This window comes from Rattus norvegicus, chromosome 13, assembly GCF_036323735.1.
Source record: "Rattus norvegicus strain BN/NHsdMcwi chromosome 13, GRCr8, whole genome shotgun sequence".
Classification (NCBI taxonomy): domain Eukaryota; kingdom Metazoa; phylum Chordata; class Mammalia; order Rodentia; family Muridae; genus Rattus; species Rattus norvegicus.
In genome coordinates, this window is record NC_086031.1 from 37145061 (window position 1) to 37170294 (window position 25234).

The 25234-nt window shown below is 37.9% G+C and overlaps 1 protein-coding gene across 4 annotated transcripts in view; it reads right to left on the reverse strand.

Moving 5' to 3' along the window:
- Positions 1–470: 470 nt before the first annotated feature.
- Dpp10 (dipeptidyl peptidase like 10) overlaps positions 471–25234 on the reverse strand; it is a 1676457-nt gene continuing 1651693 nt past the window's right edge. For 2 of the 4 annotated variants that reach the window (NM_001415116.1, NM_001415117.1), the window contains exons 20-26: positions 20337–20531; positions 19486–19540; positions 11271–11370; positions 10977–11035; positions 10786–10858; positions 6721–6794; positions 471–4229 (exon numbers count right to left, since the gene is read on the reverse strand). In NM_001415116.1, coding sequence (NP_001402045.1) covers positions 4095–4229; positions 6721–6794; positions 10786–10858; positions 10977–11035; positions 11271–11370; positions 19486–19540; positions 20337–20531 — 691 coding nt within the window. In that variant the 3' untranslated portion in view covers positions 471–4094. The remainder of the gene's footprint in view (positions 4230–6720; positions 6795–10785; positions 10859–10976; positions 11036–11270; positions 11371–19485; positions 19541–20336; positions 20532–25234) is intronic. The other 2 variants (XM_063272512.1, NM_001012205.2) reach the window with 2 other exon arrangements.

Sequence of the window (25234 nt, forward strand, 5' to 3'; positions counted from 1 at the left end):
CAGCTGGATCCCTGTGAGTCTGAAGCCAGACTGCTCTGTGTTAATATTGAGCCCACCTATGCTACTGAATGAGATTCTACTTCAATATATCACATCACCAAGATATCATATCAAAACAGCATAGTTTTAAGAGAAAGGAAGAAAGAAACCACACTTGTATTTCCATGTTATCGCCTCATTTCATATGTTCAGGAATAAATTATTCTGGTAAGCATCCTTTCCCCCTGAAAAGCAGGTCCTTTGTCCACAGCTGGCATGTGTGTAGTTAAATTTGAAAAGCAATGCTAGGATTCCAGAGTAGAAATAGAAAAGGAGGAGGAAGCAGAGGTATATGCAGCTGTGGTCATTGGGGACCTAGGAAGTCTTCCCAGAAACACAAATCATATATGCAGGAGAGACAATAGCTACCTGGTGCTCTCTTCCAGTAACCACGGTTTCAAAGGGACAGTTGAACTACCTGTAGATACATCGTTTATTAGAAGTCATCATTTATTTCAGAGAATTCTCAAACTAGAATGTAGAGGTCAGTCATCACACATAAAAGGTTAGACCACACTTCGTGAGGCTGATTGCTACAGGAGGCAAGCGTTGTCAGGTCATATGTGGAGGGGCAGAGAGTACCTCATGCATAATTCTGAAGTAGAAGTTGTATGTGTGTCCTCAGGACCCAAGAGACATGGCAAAAACTCATTTATAGGTAACTTTATTTAAAATATTAATTGTGTGTGTGCCTGTGTATCTTATAGGCACACATATTCCTGCTTTGCTGTAGGTGCTCCATGCACATGAATGTTCTTACAAAGGCCAGAAGAGAGTCGCTATAAACTCGAAGTGGCATTTAAATGCTGTTGTAGGTCCCAGTTGTGGATACCTGGACCCTTCACATGAGACGTAAGCACTTTTGAACCCTGAAGCATGTCTCTAGTCTTGTAACACCCATTTCAAAGCCATCATCTGGTGAGAAATTTCTCTACTCATTCTCTATCTGTTAGAGACCAATGCCTAAGTCTCACTTGAAGGGCAACGGTTTGAATCATTCTCCATATGGTAATCAACCAGTGTTTATTCTTATACCTCTATAACATGACGTTTATTGGGAGTGTCTGTGCTGAGCTGCAAGCTGAGGTTCATGTTTTGAACTGCATCCTCATCCTTTCACACTTTACAGAGCAACACAACCTCCTTTTGTGATTTGAATGCAAAACGTTCTCTATAGACTCATGTATGTTAACACTTGGTCTCAAATGGCAGTGCTTTTTGTGGGGGGCGGGATGGTTATGGTACCTTTAGTATGTGGTACCTTGCTTGAGGAAGTACAGCACTGGGGCAGATTTGAGGGTTTATAGCCTGGTCCCATTTCTTGTTCTATATCTGCTTCTAAACAACCAGCCAACCCCTCAATTCTCCTGCAGCCATACATTCCCTGACAGCTGTAACAGTAAGCTAAAATAAACCTTTCTTCTGTAAGTTGCTTTTGATCACAGTGATTTATCCTAGCAACGCAAGAGGCACTAATAAGCTACTCCTCAGTCCCTAGTGAGTGAGTCCATAAATGCTCTGAATGTAAGTGGGCAAAACAAAATTGCTTTCAAAGGAGTTTCGAAGGGTATGTGTTCTTTTCTGAGTTAATACTCCTGACGACTCTCACAATGGAAATGTAGCGATTTGAAATTTTACTTAAATATGAAGGAGAAATTTTGGAGGAAGCGTGCCATTGAAGTCTCAGGAAACCGTCAGAATTTGTGAATATGCAGAAAATTATTGGGGTGCAACTGTGGCAAACATGTAAAATCCTGTCCTGTTCTATAATCCAGCAACGTAAAGTAGGAGAAAATACCAATGAGCATTTCCTTTGTGTGTCATAGCCCAGTCACGAAGAACTCCCGAAATCATAGAGAGGACAACTGTCTATCTTCCTCTTAAACATTGTGTACTCATGTGAGATCCATTAGTGCTGTGAGGTGAACGTGGTCCCAGACAAGCAACTTTCACATTACAAACTGTATTAAATTAATCAAAAAATAGATAAACATTGATAATAACCATAAACAAGAGAAACGATGGACAGGAAAAGGTAAACACTTTTTAAATGTTACTCAAATAGACATTCAATAAAACCACATCTTTCAGACAACATAATTATTCGCATCATAAAAATCTCTAGTGGTTGAATTTTAAAATATTGATTAAAAAGCTTCAGTTGGACTTCAAATCAGCCTAAAAAGAAACGTCCATCTTAATAAAATAGGCAAAACTTTCCTTGGAAACATTACAACCTATTTTGTTAAAAAATGTGTTCACTATCCTTGAAAAAGACCTAAAATGGGTCTTTCTGGAGAGGGCATCTTTCCTTTATTAAACTGAATCTAGTGGGGCAGAGAAGACACAATTCCAAAGCACTAAAGAGAAAAGAGGGAGAACCAAGTCAGTCCCAGGAGCACACCTCAGAATCCTGGGTTGTGCATTTGATGAAGCCCAGGGTAGCTGGACAAATTCCTTACGTTTAAACCTTTCTTCCTGGTTTTCAGAGAATAGAGGAACCCAGCTCTACCAAAGAACAGATTTTATGCTGTGTCTAGACATTATGCCACTGGGATTTTCTGAGTATCAGACTTTGGTTTCAGACTTTGCATCATATTCTGTAATATTCGTTATATGGACTGAAAACACACTGGACTTCAGCCACCAAGGCTGCCTGCTCTCTCGTGACTGAAACTCCGTAGAGTTAAGTTTAGTTTTCCTGCTCAGGTGCTACCTGCTCCAAATTGACTCACTGTAGGATTTGGTGCCCCATATACTGTCCATTTAAAAGCAATACCAGGTACATACTGCTGTTTGGGGGAGGGGGAGCAATAAGTAAAAATGACTTCATTTTTAATTTTTACAACAAGGGCTTAGTTAAATAGCAAGAGATGCATTGAGCAGGCATGGACTTCTACTTAGACTCTGAAGAAAAATGAAATAATTCTTATTTTTGCTTTTATAATGAATTGAGAATTGACTTTACTGCACTGAGAGTTTGAAGTAAAAGGTCTGAGTGTTTAAAAAAGCCTTCTCCACCAAGAGAGCAAAGTGCCACTCAGTGGCATTGCATTTGTTTAACAAAATTCCTTTATCAGAAACTATAATTTAATATTTAATATCTAATTTACATGTGACAAGATATCATATTCAAAAAAGTAAACTGCAACTAGAAAACTATTAACCACTAGAAACAATACCAAACACAACCCAAACATTTATAGGAAAGCAATTGCTAGAATATGAACTGGAAACAAAAGGGTCTCATCATATTTGGCTCATTAAAGAAGCATCCATTGTAGCCTGTAAAAGAGTATCCACTGTCATTCATTAAAGTTTACCCTTTGTAGCATGAGTAACATATAAAGATAGACTCACTGCATATGCACACGTGCGTGTATATATATATATTTATATTATACTGTGAGACAAACACTCGTGTGTGTTGATTTAAAAGTATTCTACCTACTGACAACTGCCTGAACTTTGGAAGGTGCTGAAATCCATATTTCTACATAGCCTTTACTCGTTTAATAATACCTTTTTAAAAACAGAACTTTATGTAAAATACTCTGTTTTTTGTTTATTAACTGAATATTTTCTTAAGCATAATAATAGACAATGAGAGAATTGCACTTATTATAAAGTTACATTAACATGTTAGATTGCAGCTCAGCCATCAAAGATCAGGGACTATGGTACTGATGGTACGCTATGCACTTTATGCAAAGGTGATCATGACCATTGAAATCAAAGTGAGGGTAACTAGTCACAGAACAAAAGGGGATAACGGAAGGAAACATGCACTATTCCTACTTTAATGTGAAACTAATTTTTTCCCCAGGAAAGCAACCTTTGCAATTTCCCATTACAATGAAACACCTTCTGCACCCTTGGCAGCACAGTAGTGAGGACGTCTGTCTTCAAGTTCAAGTTCACTGTCTGAGTGTGCTGTTCCATGTTCACCTCCTCAAGCTGCCTTTAGAATTCTGGAGCGTCTACAACAAGGCAGTCTCTTGGTTCTGTATCATTGAGCCTCAATACTCCCTTCAGCTCTGTATAAGTGTAGTCCACTATTCATCTTCTTCTGGTTCCTGTGGCAGCACGGATACTTCTTCCTTTAGGCAATCACTGAAGAATCTGAGAATTGTGCTGTAAAAATGATGCTTGCTCTTGTCTGAAATGTGATATCCTTCATCTGGATAGACCTATGACATTGAAGAAAAATGAGAAACTAAGTCACTGTTGGGTTGTGCTAGGGTCTACTCTGGCTATTCTACCTGTAGCTATCTCTTTCATTCTCTGTCGTCACAGACAGTATAGTGAAATGCCAGGGATCCTCCTGCGACTGCCTGCAACTCTTCAGTACTCTCTTTCACAGATGACGTTTGTAAGCTCTCTAAGCAATCAGGAGTTAAATCTGGCATGACGGACATTTGTTAGCTGAAAGTCTGAATCTTTCCCATTTTCCTCGCAACATGGAAATCAGAAACCATCTGATTTCAAAAAAGTACTGTGGGATACTCATTAGCCATAGAGCATGTGGCTTCAACACTTTATCTGAAAACTGTAAGAAGGGTCTTTACTTAGTCTGGAGAATCTGTACCCCCATGAGATCCCTGTGTGTGCTTTGAATAAGAATGTTCTAATGGGCTCATATATATGAATGCTTAAGCATCAAGTAGTAGCATTATTTGAAACAATTAGAAGGATTAGAAGATGAAGCCTTGGTGTGTGTGTGGTTTTGTTGAAGGAAATATGTCACTGGAGGTGGGATTTGAGGTTTCAAAAACCCACGCCAGGTCCAGTCAGTCTCTCTCTTCCTGGTGCCATTTTCCATCAATAGAAGAGTTGACAACTTAACACCGTGGCCTATATTTGAGATTTCCCCATCTTGTTATAAGCTGCCTTACTGGTGTTTGTACTAATATAATTTAAAATTCCTTCATTTGTAGCTTTTTTGTCCTCTTACTACAAACCTCCATGAAATTGCTTCTAAATTGGAGAGCACAGAAGTAGGATAACCTAAATGTATCCAAGCCATAGTCACTCACATCTTGGCTCCAGAACACACCATCACTTATTCTCTCTGAGTTAAGAGCTGTGATTTTGCATAAGTAGTGTGGAAATTTCTGCTGAATGACTCAGATGCTACCAGATGACATTCTTTAACTTTACATAAGGGGAGATAGATGTGTTTATATTCCAAAGATTACCCCGTGTTCACAGATACATTAGCTCACACCCAGAGGAGAAAATAGCTATCAAGAGGGTGAAGGCAGCCCAAGAAGTTTGTTGCTGGATTACCACCCACTTCAAATAGTCACATAATTCTGCAGTTATTGAAGTTCTATTTAGTGAATCAACCTTACAGAAGGTTTAGAAGAAGATGCTGTTTCTTTCAGGAACTCTTGTTCGCCAAGGCACACATACCCAAAAATTATTATTTAAATTAGGGGTTATTGGTCAAAATGGTAGACTCTTCCATGCTCGTGCTGACCACTATGAACTAAACATTATAGTCTGCTTGACTAAACATCAGATTTCTGTGGAATAGATTGTCCAGACACCTCTTTGCTTAGAATAATTTCTTGAGAAAATTTTCAATTATCTGTCACTTTTTCATCTTTATAAAATATCTGCAAATCTTTGGATCATTTTTACAACCAAGGGGAGATACCTCCATAAATGGGTTCAAGAAGTTGAAAGGCAAAGTGCAAAGGAATCAGTATTTCCTGTCCCTGAAGGTAGTTAGAATTTTTTCTCTTGCCTTGAGGGCATGTCAGAAAGCAGAAAGATTCTAGCAATAGAAGTCTTGGAGACATAAAAAGTGAACTCTTATAGAGTTTTCCCTGTAAAGAGAGCCTCTGGGCATTGTGGCTTCACACAGGGCCTTCTGGGAACTGGTTTTCCTGAAACATTTCCCCTCATGACTATTAATCAACCAACAAGGTGCAGTTGTGGTTCAAACAGGCCTTGTAACAACTCACACTACCTGGATTTGTGGGTTTGGCCCTGTGATTTTGGTTTTTTCCTCTAAAGAGCAATGGAATCTTGTGGACTTCTATCCAGGTTTCAAAGTACACCCTGAAAGATCACTTTGTCTGTGGGTAGTTTAATTCCTTATAACCCACCCTGAGTTTAATGCCTAAAGCTGAGAAAAGTAAGACAATTGAGAACTCAGAGGTTAACTTAGAGATAAAAGAAATTCAGAATGCTTAGTGAAGAAAGAGGCAGTTAACAAAGCCCTCATGAGAAAGTAGAAATATGGACTCTATAGAACAAGGACACAGGGATATGTCATTATATATTCTGAATGATTACCATGACATTATAATATTTGATATTATTTACCCTGCTGCTGTTCTCATACTTCCACATATGCATGCATATGTCAGTGTACACAGATAGATATTCACACACAAACACACACATTCCCATAAACATACACATGCTCATGTAGGCAAACACATAGGTGCATGCCAAAACACATATTTTTAAACAAGTTGCTTTGCTTTTCCATGAACTCTTATAATATTATGTATCATTTCCACAGACCCAAAGCCAGGGGTGAAACTATGACCTCCAGAATCCTGAGCCAAAATCACTCTCTCATGGATTCAGTTGCTTATCCCAAGTATATGATAGGGCAATATGTAGTTGATGATTAAAATATATTTTTCTGGAATGGTGGCTTACCTGCAGAGTGTAATTCACCCCAGCTTTTATCAGATGCTTGATCAATTCTGCTGAATGCTGGAAATGAACTTTTGCTGCAAAATATTAAAATATGATATTTGAAAGAAGTGAATCTGTTACTACCAGAAACGCTCAATACCCTTTTCAAAGAGCAGAATTGCTCTATGTACATTGTACACTTGGAAGAATGACCTGTCAGTGATTTTTAAGTAGAGAGATGTTAAGTAGCATAGTAAAGTTTTATTTTTCATTATAAAATAGAGTACAAGCATAAAAACCATTACCAAGGTGAATTTAATCATCTAATGGCATTCTGTTCATGTGTATACATTTGTGTGGGTGTCTGTGTCTGTAGCTAAGAATACGTGGATTCGTGAGTGGGTATGGAGGTTGAAGGCTTATTTTAGATGTTATTCCTCAGGTCCTTTCTACTTTTATTTGAGGCATGGTCTCTCAGTGTCATAGGATTTTCTGAAATAAACTAAACTAGCTGGACAGCAAACTTCATTTTTCCACTTGTCTCTGCCTAGCAAGTTGCCCACATTGGGACAGCATCCACCACCTCTGCACTTTTAACTTTTACTTGGGTTCTTGGAGTTGAAACCTTGGTCCTCACATTGGTGAGTCACATCACCAGCTCTGTATGAGGTCATTTAGATAATATTTTGTGTAAGATAACTTATTCTTGTAATTAATTATGTATTTTGTACTTAAAAAGTATTGGAGGTAATTTATATCTTGCTTGCAATCAATGCAATAAAATATCTACACATACATACTTGAAGATTTCTGGAATCTAGACTCATCTAGACACTGACACACTACAGTCATTAGAAATCCACAATAGTGAGATTGCTCAGCAGAAAAAGACGTTTCATCTGAAGCCTTATGTTCTGAAATACATCACTGAAACACATCTATGGGGGACTTCCAAAAGTTGTCCTCTGACCCTAAACTCATGCTTTCATAAGCGTGTACACACACACACACACACACACACACACACTGAAATATACAAAAAGTGTAATTACAATTTTATATTATAACTTAATTCTCCTGTTGAGAGAATAGAGTGCATTACTCATTATTCAGTGTTCAATGTTTGATGCAAAGAAAACTGCTTTCTCTCTTTTCCCTCCATTGTCCTTCTGTCAAAATGTAAGGCTCCAGAGCTTTGGAATACATATCTCAGGAGTTCTGTATTTAGTAACAGTTTTGTCTGAGGTAGTTATGAAACCTTGTGCCTGCCACTCAAATATTTCTGTGCTATAGTTTGCTTGTGTTCTCCGTAAGCCATTCCTTTTACTCCATAAATATCTTCAGATTTCCAGAAATAACTTTAAGATAACATTTTATATCCAAACCAGGGTAGTCTTATCAGTGGTCTGAGCCTCATCCTATGGTGCAGAAAATTCTTCCTATCTCGCAGAGGATAAACAGTCCAAATAGTCATTTATTTTAAATATAGGCAAGACTTTTCTGAACAATTTATTAGAAATTAATAATTCACAATTAATAAGAAAAATCTCCAATTCTAAATAAGTTTAAATTGCTTGGTATACATATGTCACTATGAATGCATATTTATATGGGCACTTACTGATGCAGAATAATCTCTTATGTAACTTATGTAGGTTTTGTAGGAAAGATATATGGAAAAGATTCCACCAAGGGTGCATTTGGGTATGGCTAAAAAGATTGCCAGGCAAATGTGCTGTTCTGATGGGAAGGGAAGTAAGTGAAATGAATGAGAGAGAGATAGAGACAGAGACAAGAGACAGAGAGACACAGAGGCAGACTGACACACAGAAAGAGCGTGGCAGAGTTGATAGATGATAGATAGATAAATAGATAGATAGATAGGTAGATAGATAGATAGATAGATACATACATACATACATACATACATACATAGATACATAGATACATAAATACATAGATAAATAGATGATAGAGAACACAAATGTATAATATATGTAGGAACATGAGCATATATAGAGATTAGAGGAAAACCTTGGGTATCAGTTCTTGCCTTTCACCTTGTTTGAAGTAGAATCTCTTGTATGCTGCTGGACACAAGCAGCTGTCTGGTTACTGAGCTTACAGGACTTTTTCTGTCTCCACCTACATTCTCGGGAACACTGAGATTACAGGTGTACATCACTGTATCTGGCTTTACTTGGATTCTGGAAATCCAAGCTTTTGTCCTCACTGAACCATCTCTTCAGTCCTCCCAAATATCTTTTAGTTGATTATTTTCTGCTTGGTTTTCAAAGCAATGACTGTTGCTTGCTATTTGTTTCCTTCAAAGGACTAAACGGGATAATAAAGTTTACTGAACTAACGACTCAGTTTGTAATATTTTCTAGCCAATAATAACAGCATAAAAATACCATTGATCAACCATATGTCAAGTTTCCTGCAGGCTTTGTGTTGGGTACGGATATATGTGCACCTATACACAAGCGTTGCTGGTGCCTCTCCAAAACTCTATAGAATCTGCTATGTGAAATTCCTGACTTGAAATTGAATCAAACAGGAAACAACATGATTCACAATAATGCAAGCAACTTAGTAAAGGGATCATAAACAGTACTAAAAAAATTGAGTTGTGTCTGGAGACAAAAACATTTAACTTTAAATATAATTGTTTCACTTGGCTTAGGGTTCATAGTGCAAGGGATAAGACCTGTATAGCCACAAAATAATCCCCATGGAAAGTTCAGCTTTTCCACCAGTTATTTGTCTAATATACTAAGAAAATGGTAACTCCTTAGGACAGTACTTCTGTGCAGAAAAAATAAAACATTACTATGTGATCTTAGTGCATGTTCTGAGATACACTTAACAATTAGTGATTTTCTTTGACTACTGTTAACATATGTGGATAATCTTAATATTTTGACATCCTTTAGAAGCATGGCGCTCTTTGCTGCCATGCATCAACAATGCTGCTTTTACCTAAATTATTTCATGAACACATTTTCAAATTTACAATAAATTGTAGATTTTCAGAAGAGTTGCCAAAAGAACAAAGAGTTCCTGTGTAGGTAGCCTCAGGTTTGCTTTCTCTCTCTTTCTTTCTTTCTTCCTTCCTTCCTTCCTTTCTTTCTTTCTTTCTTTCTGTCTGTCTGTCTGTCTGTCTGTCTGTCTGTCTTTTTCTTTCTTTCTTTCTTTCTTCCTTCCTTCCTTTCTTCCTTCCTTCCTTCCTTCCTTTCTTTCTCTCTTTCTTTCTTTCCATTTTACATATTACATTGTTATGAGAGGATTATTACACAATAAAACAAAAGAGTTTGGGAACTAGCCATGAGCTGCTTTATGTGGAGTCCACCATTGTTTCCCTGTGTCTGGCTTTTATGTCAGGTGGGAAGACAGGTTAACAAGTGGCATTTAGAGAGCAAAGCTCCTGAGCTGAATTTTAACTAAAAGATTCACCCATATAAACTTATATGCAAACATGGAGACACATACCTGCCCACTCATACATACTCAAACCACACAGACCACTTGCATACCTCCTACCATGTCCTGAACTCCCTCCAGCTCATGGGCTTTTTTCCCTGCAGCGACTCCTCTTCTTATAACCATGCTACTTTTGCTATGTTCTCTCTGTGTGTCTCTTTGTCTCTTTGTCTCTATGTCTCTCTCTGTGTCTCCGTCTCTGTCTCTCCTCTCTCTCTCTCTCTCTCTCTCTCTCTCTCTCTCTCTCTCTCTCTCTCTCTCTCTTTCTCTCTCTCTCCCCCCGGCATGAATTAACCATATCTTTACATTATAATGTATTTATTCTCTAGTCAACTGTTTCCAATATGATCTTTGGTTGCAATGGCTGTTGTATGTAAGATTGCAAGATAACAGATAAAGTCTCCCTATCACAATGGAGAGTGATATAGGAAGCACTAAATTATTTTCTTCCTACTTCTTGCCAGAAATCTCATCCTCCATGTCACTTCCTGTATTCTTGTCAACAGCTTTATAGGATATCCTGGAAAAAAGTCCTACCTCTAAGATGCGTCCCTTTGTAAAGGGATAGAGCCCCCAGAAAGGAGCAGCAAATACAATACTTACTATCAGCAGTTCCGTGAATTATTAATAAATTTTCTTCTTTTAAACCATGAATGTTATGCAGTACACTGGATGCCTGCAAGAAAAACACAAGTATCTCTATATGTAGAGGGATTTGAATAGAAGGAATTCAACCTACTTCTTATAACAAAAAATGCCTTTTGCCTTTATTGTTGTACTTTTTATTAGTCTACCTGGTAAGTGCTTTCTTCCTTTGATGGCATACCAAGGTACCTCTCAGAGAAAGCTGAGGCTGTGACAAAGGAAAAAAATCTGAATGAGTGAAACATACCCTGTTTCATTATTTATTTATGCATTTCAAATGTAATTGTAATGCTCCAGTAAAATCAATTACATAAAGGAGGTGATAACTCACAACAGACTTTAATAACATATGATAAATGAGCTCAATTGAGTTTCTCTGCATTGGGATTTTCTTGTCCAACAATCAACACCTTATATTACATCTGTCTGTAGGACATACTCACCATACAACTTCATGTCTGAGATGGGTGCAACCACGGTTCCACATTTGAAAAACTTCTCATCTGATTTTAGGATCATTGATGCAATGTATCCCCCATATCCCTAAGGGAGTGGGGAAAACGTAATGATGATTCTTGGAAATACTCATACCTTTTGATCAGTATTTAATAATGCATATGTTTTAGTGTCTCAAAATGTAAAATGGAATGAAAAAATCACTGTGTACATATAAAGATTTAACAGCTGTTTAAAAATTTATACAACATGTTATTTTAACAACTAAGTAAAATATGAAATTAATTATGTATCAGAAAAAGTCATTATTTTATACCACATGTCTGGGAATTGCTGTAAATAAATCAAAGCGAATGAAATGAAGTTCTCTTTGTATATTATTTTAAGGTAACTTCATGTGTATGCAAGTAGAATACTTAATAATTATAATGCTTGTGTGCAACTAGGAAAGAAAAGGAAACTTCCTTAAAGGGAATTGGGACCTGGCACTCCAAAGTTTGTCTCTAGGAATCCAGAATCTACTGCATGGGCTGAATAAGTCTTTTTGGTGTAACGATGATGTGAGATGAAAATTTTGAGAAATTACGGATTAAGGCCACACTGATCGCATATATGGTAAAGTATTTTGTGCAAGCACGAGGTCCCAACTTTGATCTACCAGAACCTAATATAAAGCTGAGAATGGTGGTACACATTTAAGTCCTGGTATTGGGAGGTGGAGGTGGGTGGAGACCTGGGACTGGATGTCTTAGCTTACTTGGGGAGTTCTACTATAGTGAGAGACTTTGTCTCCAAAATCAAGGTAGTTGGTGTCCAAGGAATGACAGCTGCAACTGCCTTCTGGTATCTGCATGCAGTTACACACTTGCAAAAATACACACCTCCCCCAACACAAACATATACATTTAACACATACACAAAGGAGAGAAAAAAACCAAAATCTGCCAGAATAAAACAGACAGAATTTGTGCGGTTGTAAGACATTTATGTCTATAGGTAAATCTGTGGATAAGCAAAACACCCATCTGCCCCAAAAAGGAAAGATGCTGAAATTTTTAATCCCTCACCAGTGGATAAGGCATCAAGTAAATAGAAGAAGAGAACATGGAGAAAGGAGCAGGAAAGAAGGAAGACAGAAGAACACAAATAAAGATGAGAGAAAGATGAGAGGGAGAGTCTGAGGAAGAGGAAGAGAAGAGGAAGAAGAAAAGGGATAGGAGATGGAGTGGTAAGAAGCAAGCTCAGAATTACTTTAAAATTTTAATTAGTTTATTGGGGTGCAGGGCTGGGGAGTGTGCAGGAAGAGAGGAATATCAGCAGAATTCCTAGAATACGAACAAAATCTTGATCAATATGCACAATATGAGACCATGAACTTAAAATGTACTGAAGTTTGACTACTGCCAAAGGAACACATTTTAGCTGTTCTTTCCCCAAAAGCAGAGAAAACAAATAAGGAAGAAGTGTATAATGAGGTCAGTTCTCAGGGCTCCACTGCAGCAATCACTTTGTCACATAGAAATGGGACATTATGTAGTGGTATCTATATACCTTAAGTACACATGGCATTATCATTCAGGAAAGCAAGCAAGCAAGCAAACAACCAACACTTAGCAAACATTCTAGAATAAATCATATAATTCACCAGTTAAGTAGATTGGGAGGTTGGGTTTTTGTTTGTCTTGTTTTGTTTTCTGTTTTTTAATTATTTTCCCACAAGTATCTCTCTAGCCAAAACTGGACTCTGCCTCCTGCCTCTGATTTTTTGAGAAGCGTGATTCAGGTATGCTAAGATTTTTCCTTTTGAACAAACTATAAGGGGGGAATGTCTGTGATACAGTTGGACATTGATTTCTTTTTATATTTCAAATTTGATGTGTTCATTTGCAAACATATATGCATGTTTCTTTACTGGATCCCGTGGAAGTCAGACGACAACTTTCCGAGGTCAGATGTTGGTTTCTACCATGCAGGTCCCAGGGATTAAACTCAGGATGTCAAGCTTTTGGGCGAGCATTTTTTTTGCCCGCTGAGCCATCTTTCCAGCTGCTGTTCAACATTTTAAATTATAAATTTTTATGGTGTACTAGTGCAATAGAGATGCCTCGCAGGAATTTCTTCCCACTAGAATTCCCTAGACTCTCGGAACAAGACAAGAAAGAAACAAACCACAAAAGAAAACAAGCCATTAGAGGCAAATCTGAGGACATCCTGGGGGTCGGGAAGAAGACCCACCTACAGTTGTGTACCTAAGGTCAGGTATACACATCCTTTGCTTCCTGTTTCATGAGGAACCTGTGTGTCATCATTTTTTTTAATATGAAAATTTGGGCTATAATGAAGCTAAATAATCTTTAAGCCTAAATGATAGTGAAAGCTGTGGAATTTAAAAATCATATCCAGAATGCTGGTTTAATTTGATTTATTTCAGAGAAGTAACTTCGGTTTTTAAAGGAGAAATCAACACTGGTAGAAATTAGAATAATTTGTTTTAATTGCTCACCAACATCTCAATCATTTCATGTTTATTCACTGAGGCAAAAGTTGAACCTGAAAGAGCTTTTGGAAAACAGAGACTGGAAGTAAAAGTAAGCTGGGCTTAATGTTCAAAACACATTGCAGAAAGTAAGCTTCAGGCTCCACATGTTGACCCACAGATAATACATGATAGTGTACACTTGATTTAACAGCTCAAGATACTCTGCTCCTTTTGGGACAGGGTGTGGTTTCCCATTATCAATGTTCTTCCATTCACTCAGACTTTATTTTTGCCATTTCCACTTGCCAGTCATTCTAGCATCATGCATAAAAAATTGTTATTAATTTGCAATTTCAGTAAACAGAGCTATGACACAAAAATGTTTTCTCAGACTTTTCCTACTTCATAAAAGTGATGTAAAAATCTAAATTCAATTGACAGAAGCATTTGGAGGCAGAGAGTGTAGAATCTTCAGTATTAGATTGATATTTTCATGGATGGGCTTTGAGACGATCTGTAAATGACATTGCAACTCTGCTTATAAAAAGCAGGGGGCAAGAACAGTGAACAAATGACATATAAACTTTAAATCCTACATAATATCACTTGTAACACTTCATGACTATAAACACATGCTTTTAAAAGTGTACATAAGGATAAGAGAAGAAAAAAGCTTTGTATAGTAGAGATTCAGGAGCCCTTAGAGGAGAGGAATGAAAATAAATGTTGATACAACTATGGTTAGAGTTGTGGGGAAAAGAGATTTTCCTAAACTGATCTAAAGAGTAAAAAGGCAGGAAAATTCAACATGCAACCAAGTTGTACTTTAAACACACACACACACACACACACACACACACACACACACACACACACACACACACACACACATTAGGGAAAGGGAATCAAAGACAGACTGCAGCACTTATAACGTGGTATAATCAATCTTGGAAACAAAATTGTCTGCAAAAGTAAAAAGATTTACATGTATGACAATAGGGTGGGCTCTTTTTATTCTGCAGAGAGAGCTGGTTTTAGCTATTGTGGGATACTGAATAATCCAAAGAAGTGAAAGCCAAGTTTGTCACAAGAGTGCCAATCCACTGCTGACTCTAGAAGTTTGAAAGTCCTACTGAGTAGTTCTAAAACATGGGCATCACATCTTTGTTTCAGAGAACAGGAAGAACCGGGATTCTGTCATTTTAAACATTTAAAGGAAAGTACATTGATATTCCTAGACCCTGTTTACCCTGTCTGTCTGCCTACTTGGAATCTGTTAGACTCCAGGTCTTCAATATAATCAAATTATTACATGTATGCATTAAATATTCCAGTAGTAAGTGAAAATAAATGTTTAAAAGAGTATTTCAAAATTAGCACAATTTTTTTTACCATGTGTCTCTGCACTGAATCTGTTACTTTACTTTGATATAGTTCCTCACATCTTTATCTATGTGTACATGTATATATCCACATATGTGTACTTGTTTGTGTGTTAGTTTAGTTGCTCTCATGACACTATGTATTTACACAGATTCGAGAACAATTTAGGTATTGGTCTTCCCACTCTTGGTTATCACTGAATCAGCCAGGCTGACTCTGCAACTGTCTAGGGATTTTCTGGTCTCTACCTCCAATCTCAATGTAGGAGCAATGGAGTTACTGATGTGGAATACTGTATCCAGGTTTAAATAGGTTTCAACTCACATTCCCAGGCTTATGCAGTAAAATCTTGGCTCACTGAGACATCTCCTAGCTCTGATTGTATACATTATTTTCACAAACTCCAGAAATGGCTTGAGCTGGTTTCGAACATAGATTTTTTTCAAACAAACAGATGCAAAACATAAATATTGGTTTCCTTTCTGTATATCAAGCTTAATATGTTTTATAGTCACTCTTATCTATAACCAGGAGACCATCCCTGGGAAGCCATTTTCTTACTGTCTGGACTCATACCAGCTAGTGGGACTTTTATGCTTCACTTTCTCCTGGGAAGTGAAGCAGGTTAGGCACTAGCTTTGCAAGCCTGATAGCCTGAGTTCAAACCCGAGAATCTTTGGAACCCATATAGATAGTAGAAGGGGAGAACTGACTCCACAATGCACCATGCATGGCATACATGTGTGCATGAATTTGTACATGATTACACACACAGCAATAATAAAGAGAGATGGTAGATAGATAGATAGATAGATAGATAGATAGATAGATAGATAGATTGGCTTTATCACCCAACTTTGGCTGTTTTACATCATCTGATATTTTACTTATTATCTTTTATTTCTCTATAATAATAGAAGTTCAAAAATGCTTTTTTGTGTGTTTTATTATCAGTCCATTTAACTATTTTAAAGATTGTTTTATGTTTAAGTTTTTGTCTGTTTGGTGAGAGGGGGTGGTGCATGTGAGTTCAGATGCCTACAGAGACCAGAAGAGGACATCAGATTTCCTTCAGGCAGAGCCACAAGCAATTGTGAGCCCACTGATGTGGGTTCTGAGAGTGGAACTTGGGTCCTTTGCAGGAGCAGTGTGCGTTCGTAATTATTGAGACATCCTTATTGATCCCATGCAATTTAGAACTGTTTCATTCATGGCTTTTGAGACCTTTCATAACTAAGAATGTTTATCTTAAAAATAAAATAGAGTAAATATGTTTACATATTTAGATGAGGTGAGGTTCCGTTTCAATGGCTATAATTTAAACCAATATGGTTTGGTTCCAAGCTTATTTACTTGGAGTTTAATTACTGAGTAAAATCCACATGGTCACTTAAAACTTAAAAACATGGCTTCTAAAATCTTTCCATTGTTCTATATATTCAATATATATGTATATATCATATATAGAGATAAATAGAATCTCAACAAAAATAAAGGTATAATTCAGCAGAAGATAGATTCATTCTGAACTTTTCTGAGCTTGAAAAGTGTTCTGTGAGAGATGCTCAGGATTCAAAGGGGAGGAACCATAGAAGAAATGTCCAACAATGGTGGAGAGGGAGTTGTAGAATCCATCTCCAGTAGAAAGACAGCACATCAAGTAAAGGAATGGGGAGTCTAAAGCTCTGACCCAGAATCGTTCCTATCTAAAAGAACTGCAGGGACAATAATGGAGAAGAGACTGGGGGAAAGAAGGATCTGTTATCAGCCCAATTTGTGATGCAGCTCAAGAGGAGGCTCCAATACCTGATACATTACTACGGTATGCTTACAAATAGGAGGCTAGCATGGATGCCCTCTGAGAGGCCCAACAAGCAGCTGAGTCAGATGCAGATACTTACATCCAACCAATGGAAAGAAGTTGGGGACCCCTGAGGTTGAATTAGAGAAAAACTGAAAGAAGCTGAGGAGAAGGGTGACCCCATAGGAAGACCAGCAGTCTTAACTAACCTGGACTCCCGAGATCTCAAACACTGAGTCACCAACCAGGTACATACACCAGCTGATATGAGGTCCTGACACATAGACAGCAGAGGACTGCCTGGTCTCACCTCAGTGAGATAAGGTGCAACTGACTTTTTAAAGACTTGAGGCCCCAGGGAGTGGGAAGGTCTACGGGGAAAAGAGTTTGGGGGAACATCCTCTTGGAGATGAAGGATGAAGAATGGGGTGAGGAACATGTGGAGGGTAGACCTGGAGGGAGATAACAACTAGAATATAAAAAAAGATAAATAATAATAGCAATAATAATAGCAATAATGACATTAATGATGATAATAATAATATAATGATATTGAAGACAAAGGAAAAATGTCCGGTGCAAACTACTGTAGAAGGAGGAGAAGGAAGAGTTGGTTCCTATAATGGGATATGCTAACACATCTAGAAACCAAATAAATTAGAACATACATTTATTGCCAAGGACTCCAGGATAGACAATTCTAACTTAATGGAATGTTGCGATATCAATACTTTTAGGTACAGTGATATTTCAAAGTCAGTTCTTCCTAGATTATAAATCAACCAATATGTCTCATGACTTCTGTTATTCAGTCAGTGAACTGATCACAACTCCATTACAATCAAAGGTTAAAAACAGAAGAAGTTCCACTCTGCTTTCCTACAGGATAAAATAGTAAAACACACTTCAAAGAGGACAAAATGTTGGGATTGAAGACATATTCATATGAAATTTTAACAACTTTGGTAGTGGAAGTGACTCTGGGGAGTAACTCACAGGAGTGCTGTGTATAAAATGCTTGCACTTTCAAGGTAGAGTGCTAAAAATGAAAAACAAAACAAAACAAAACAAACCTTAGACATTTAACTTTTAACTAGAGAGTTAATGCATTTTTACAAGTAGAAAATAAGGATAAGTGCAGAAATTGGTGAAGCAGCAAACAGCAGGAAATAGAAGAAAGAACGATGAAGTTTTTCTAATGGTTCATGGATTAAAAATGAAAGGGACAAAGGGATAGTTAGGCAAGAAGAAAGAGCAGGCATCTCAAAGACGGAGCAGACTTGCTTCCCCACCCACTTTCACCCTCTTCCTTCAGAGCAGAGGACACAGCCAAAGAGGGAAGGGCGCCCTGGTGAGTGTGCAGATTGCTGCTGGCTCCAGTGGAGCTGCCTCCCGTTCCTCACTGATGTGCTACAAACTGCATGATACCAGAACATGTGCTTCCCAAAACACTGGCAGTAAGTGGAAAGGAAGAATCCTAGTCGGGTGTGGTGACAATCACCTCTAAAGATACCAGTATTTGACAGGCCGAGGCAGGAGGATCATATTTGGGGGCTAACACAGGTTACATAGTGAGACTATAGCACAAAAAACAAAACAAAACAAACAAAAGATCATTAATGTACAGGAGAGGAGAATGGAATACAGCAATAATTAGAGCTTATTTTAGATGTTACATTTAAATATTAATACAACTATGTGTATTTGTGTGTGTTTGTGTACATATGCATCTGTGTGTTCATACTTGCATATGTGTGCCTATATATGTACTTGTGTGTCTGTGTTTGTGTGTTTGTGTATCTGCACGTGTATGAGTATATGTGTCTGTGGGTGTATGTGTATATATGTGTCTGTGTCTGTCTCTCTATGGATATGTGTCTTTTTGTATGTGTTTGTGTGGTACATGTGTACATATGTGTGTATGTGTCTGTCTTTTGTATATATATATGTCTGTGTGTGTCTGTGTTTATGTGTATCTTTGTGGGTACTTGTATTTGCATTTGTATGCAGGTGTGTGTGTGTGTGTGTGTGTGTGTGTGTGTGTGTGTGTGTATTTAGCCCAGAAGTCAAGGTTCAGTGTTGTCCTCTGCCCTACCCTATAGGGATTCTCACTGAAATTGGAGCTCAATGATTGAGCCACAGTAGCTTGTTAAGGAGCATCCTTTATCTTTCTGTCACCTACAATCACTGGGATTAGAGGCATATGTCATAAAACACAGCTTTATATGGGATCTCAGAAACAAACTCGGGTTCTTATCCGTGTACCTCAAGCCCTTGTCTCAGTGAGTTGTGATCCCAGGCTCTAGACCTAGCTGTTTCTCCCTTTTATTGCTCATTTTTAATACCAGACATCAACTGAATGCTTGAGAAATAGCCTTCCAAATAATTGACAGAATGGCTACTATATGGATTATGCTGTTTTACATGACAGCGAATAAAATTAAAGTACAATGAATAATGACTGTATATGCATATACATGAATATAATACATACATATATAGGTGAGTTTGGATAAATTCATTCAGTATTTCTATTTACCTTTCCAAAAATGCTTAATCTTTTGGAGTCAATATATGGCTGTTTCAGTAAATATCTGAAAGAATAAAAAAATTACATATAGTTATACTATCTTGAATCAATTGCATATCTGAATTTATGATTCACAGACAGATAGACAAATACAAACACTCCCCAAAAATCTTATAAATGTTTGACTTGGGGCTGAGGTGATGGTTCAGTGGGCTCAAATGTGAGAAACTGAGCTCAAACCCTAGAACCTTCATAAATCCAGGTAAGGTAGTGTACACATATAATCCCAGAGTTCCTTCAACAAGGTGGGAGATAGAGACAGGAGCTTCTCAGCTCAGGGTAAGGATAGCCTGATGTATAAGAGGGTGAACATCAAGAGATCCTGTCTCAAACAAGGAAAAACATAAGGATGGAGACATGGGATTGACCTTCAACTCCACAGTTGATGTTTCCATGAGTATCTAGCTTTATTTAATAAACACACACATGCACACACACACACACACACACACACACACACACACATACACACTCAGTGTAAGTAACATTCCAAAAATGTAGTACTATTTTGAAAGAATTATTATTAATTTTGGACCTACCACACACAGTTTTTCTGTCAATAAATGATATACTAGTATACTGCTTCTCACGTTTTCACCCAAAGTAAATTATAATTGCAAAAATAAATATGATTATTCTTTTACAACATCAATGACAATGATAAATGCTTTCAACAATGCAAGAAAGCTACATGCTAAACTGAGAAAACAGAAATCTCTGACATTTTTGAGTGGATAATGTGCCCTATTATATAGATTTTACAATTATGAAAATCAACAGGAAGACATGCACTGACTTACTTTATAGCTGCTATTTGGTCCTTTGCCTCTACTGAGCCTGTCCTTCTGTGAATCTCCTGCAAAACTTTGAGGCCCTGGAATCCACTTCCTCTGCCATCAAATCTTGCTACAATGACATTATCGGTGTCAATAAGAACTGAATCCCAGTCAACATGAAATTTTTCTGTCACCATCTGGCCTCCTGGTTCTTCATCTCTGCAAATGTGAACATATTTGATCAAAATAAGAGCAGCTAGCACCTTGGAAGAAAGTTTACCAGTTACAGAAATCACAAATATGGGCTATTAACCATTTGGTTGATTCTTGATGACAAACCATTTTCCCCATATAAACTTTGAAATGAGGAGTCCTATGGATGAGGTGAAAACAGAACTTGAGACCTTGCAGCTGACATGGGATTAACTCATTTTTCAAAGAGAAGAAATGGAGAAAATATGTGGTCCTTTAAAAGGCTTTTTTGAAGAATGACTGTCAAGTTGACAGACAAGTCTATTTTTATTGACTGTCTTCAAGTGTGTTGTAGAAATAAATGTCTTACCTATGGTTTACAAGGGTTGAAGGGTCTGATAGAGTGCTAACTCAGCCATGGAAACTTCATATAATTTAACAGGAAGCATACAACCTTAAAGAATGTTGGACTCTGAAGGAAATATTGTATTAATATTTCCTGAGGGTTTTCTTTCTGTCCAAGATAGAGTTCTCACTTTTTATTGTAGATATGTTAAACAAACAGTAAAGGAAGAAAAATCTTTTTCAGCCTTCAAGCTAACAGCCAAGAAAGGTAGTGGGAATACAAATATCTGGAAATCATGAAAACAAGATTCCAAGGTGACATAAAAATCACAAAGCTTGACTCTTTTCTCCACAAGGAAGATATAGCATGACTTTACACTGACAGTGTTGTTTAGGTCAAGTGGTTTTTGTTGTTTTATTTTCCATAATAGAGAAAATGTAGAGAGGGAGGAGCTCATAAAAGCCACATGTACTGGGGATTTGCCTCAGCATCAGAGTATTTGTCTAACCTTTGGGAGATCCTGTGTCTGATCTCTAGCACACCTCCATGAAAATCATTCTCATCATGTTCCTTACCATCATCATAACCATCATAACTCTTGTCAGGTACAGAAGATATTCTATTTCTCCAAATTCTAGCTGTTAGTTGAAAGCTACCATTTCTCAGATCTGGTAAAACCAGTTCCCTTCTACCGTAAGGAGCCATTTTTCTCATTGTTGGCAGAAGAGATAAAGTGCTATCTGTGGTACCTATGTGAACAGATTCTCATGCGGACCTCTAGGCTTCCTCAGCACTTGCTAACATTTCAACATCACTGTGGGCATCTGACTTTTCTCATCTCTCCTTCTCTTTTGCTACCGTGAACTTCTTCAGTGCATGAGCTTCCCTCCCCCTACCTGATGGTTCTTCTTATAATCCTGCTATTTCATCTATGCTCAATTGTTTGTCCTGTTTATGCTCTCTTTTACTCATGCTCTCATCATCTTTCTCTTTGCTCCCTCCCTTTATTGTTTTCCCATTGATCAGCTCCTGCCTCCCTCAAGGCCAGCTCAAGTCTACTGGAAAATACTCATTCTACCTCTTTCTCTTTTTGCTCTGAACTCTTCCACATGAATATGACTATTCTGCCCCTCGTATATACAATAAAGCATAAAACAGAAATCAAATATCATGACTTTTACCATACCATAGAAGGATAATTTCTTCAGTTTACATCACCCTCATTATCATGCATGCAGATGCCATCACTTTCATTATAAACATTATAACCATCACCATCAGCACCATCATACCATCATCATCCGTATTCTAATCCTCATCATATTCATATTTGGTTCTTCTAGGACCAAACTAGGCACAGATTATACAGGAGGTCACCCACATGATGGGTCTAAAGAACATCTAATTGCTTTTTTCTGAGAAGATCTTCATCGGTATTGTTAGGCCTTAAATATAGGACTAATGTCTGAGATATCTACTTAACATAGCAAAGTGGATGCTGGCAGGTATTCTCCTTGTATCTCTTACTGTATTCCAGTTACCTTGCCCATCTGTAGGATGGGGGATATACTACTCCCACCCTAGAATTCTCAAAGCTAAGCATTGGGCTTGGATTCTCACACAATTCAGAGTTGCCCTTTCCTATATAATGCAACTATTTTGTCCTTTTGGTCTATGCTTTACTTTTTTGCCCATTCTCTTGTCCCTTTGTAGGGCAAGTGGAACTGTGTCACCATACAAAAACTGGGAAGGTTGAGTGGGTACAGAAACTCCAGTATTCTCAGACCTGAGGATGTTTGGAGGTTCATCGACTCCAGATTTGGCTCCTATTCTGAAGCACATAACCACAACCCCCATGGAAAGAACATGACCACTGGTCACGTAGCACAGAACACAGAGTTCTCCATCCTAATGAGTTATCTAGATGGCCCTGAACATTTAGCCAATAAGTTTCCCTTCCTGGACAATCCTTCCTGCAAAAGATAGTTAATCTCTGGTCCACCCTGAGCAAGTTGTATACACCCATTTTCTATGATAAACCATAAATAACAAGTTCAAAAAGGCAATGACTGTATCGCTTATCAAGAACCACCATGGAAACCATAGGGGAAGCCTTCATAGTACAGAGCATCCAGAGTCTTCCACAAAAGGCCCCTCCACAATACTAGACACAAAACTAAGCTAGAGTTCCCCTACCCCCGAGTACTTGGCTTTTCCTCACAGGCCTGTGTGAGCCTCCTTCTTTCCTGATTCCATTCAGTATCCAGAATTTAGTCTGCCTCAGATCTCCTCCAGGATGGAGTCTCCATCCTATGGTGCATTCTCCCACCCTTCCTGTCTGCATTTTTGTCTGGCAGAGTAAAGTTCACACATGAGGAACTTTTGTTGCCCTTCTTTGCTGAAGGTTTCTCCTGCCTCTTCTCCCTCCTCTCTTCATATGACCTAGGTCAGTCTGGTAATGTTCACCCTGAACTTTGCAGTTGTCCCTGACTCTGGCTATGCTCTCCATGTTGTCTACAATAAACCTCCTCTACCATACCCAGGAACAGTCATGCTCTTTTCTTGTTTGTTTGTTTTTTTAATTCATCTGGTGCTAAAAATTGATATGAGTCATATTCTTTGCTTCTCTCTCTCTCTCTCTCTCTCTCTCTCTCTCTCTCTCTTTTCATTCAGTTACCTGGCCTGCATTCCAAGAATCCTGTCCTCACAATTTGCACTTCAGGAGAAAAGCACCAATGCATCTTTCCTCAACCATCACAGATGTGTTCACACAGATACACCACACATTACATAATACTCATCAACAGACTTCTAGTTCACCATATTTGAAGAAAGTAAGAAAGAAAGAAAGAAAGAAAGAAAGAAAGAAAGAAAGAAAGAAAGGAAGGAAGGAAGGAAGGAAGAAGGAGAGAAAGAAAGAGAGAAACCCAGTAAAGAACCTCAGGATACATTAAGTACTGAGAACAGATAGCAGTTTTATGTGTCAATTCAAAAGAGAAATCTAGTTCCACAAACTCTAAAAAGCTGTGCATAGGTCCAGAAATCACAATCTTGGCTCTTCTCAGACTGCACTATAACTGCTAAAAGCCTGTGCACTGTGTGTAGTGATTTGAATAGATTTAGTCCCCATAGATTTATCTATGGACATAAGGAATGGCACTATTACGAGGTATGGCCTTGTTGGATGACATGTGGCATTGTTAAAGGAAGTGTGGCACTGGGGAACTGGGAGGGGGCTTTGAGTTTCTTTGCACGCCCAGGCTCTGCCCAGTGTGGCTTATAGTCCATTCCTAGCTGCCTTTAGATGAAGAAGTAGATATCTCAGCTCTTGCAGCTCCATGTCGGCCCACAGACTGTAATGTTTCCTGCCTTAGTGATAGTGGACTGGACCTCTGAAACTATATGTTGAGGATTTAATTGGTGCTTATACGGGAACTTAGGAAAATGTGGTTAATGGGAAAAAGCTGTTATATCAAATAACAAAAGTTGTTATATGTGAAGAATTTTGTCGCTTACGTTCACAGAGTAAATTCCTGATACCTGGCACCACAAAATGTGATTATATTCAGAGACAGAACTTTAAAGGGACAGAGAAAGTAAACAATGGCTCTTAGGGTTAGCAGAATCTAGTCTCACTGGTGCTTTGTGAGTAGAAATTAGAAAACACAGGAAATACTATAGACACCTGAAGTACAAAGAGGGGTCAAAAACGAGTGACAGGGAAAGCTACCGTATTGCCACTTTTCTTGATTATAGTGTTTTAAACTTAAAAATATATTGTATTTAATGCAAGCATTTATTATTTATTTTTAAAAAGTATGTTGACTGGAGATATGGATCAAGAGTTAAAAGCACATGTTGCTCTCTTGAAGGACAAGATTTTGGTTCCCAACATTTTCTAGAGTGACTCATAGCTGCCTATAACTCTAGCTCTCAGTATCTGGCACAGTGTTCTGGCCTCTATGGCACAGTATCTGTACTCACATGGGTACACTCCCTTCCCACATATACATAATACAAAATAGAATTCTACTTTATAAATGGCAAAAATGTGCATTAATATAGGAGAAGTTGAATCTATCATTCTATGCCTTTGCTTCCACATTTCCCTTTTTCTTCAATATTTTTGGTCGACCATACATCCTTGTGTCAGGACCAGTGATTACCCACTAAAGACTCTCTTTCTTGTCTTAAAGTGGATTGTATACCTTTTTACTCATTCTCTAAATGGCGTCCAGAACATTCTCCTTAGCCAGAAACAAATATCGTTTAAAAACTCTCAGGAGAGCAATAAAATAAATGGAAAAATCCACCTCTTTCTATCCTGCTATTCACATTGCAACAAGGAGCCAAAAGATGAGCTCTCATCACTACACAGATTGAA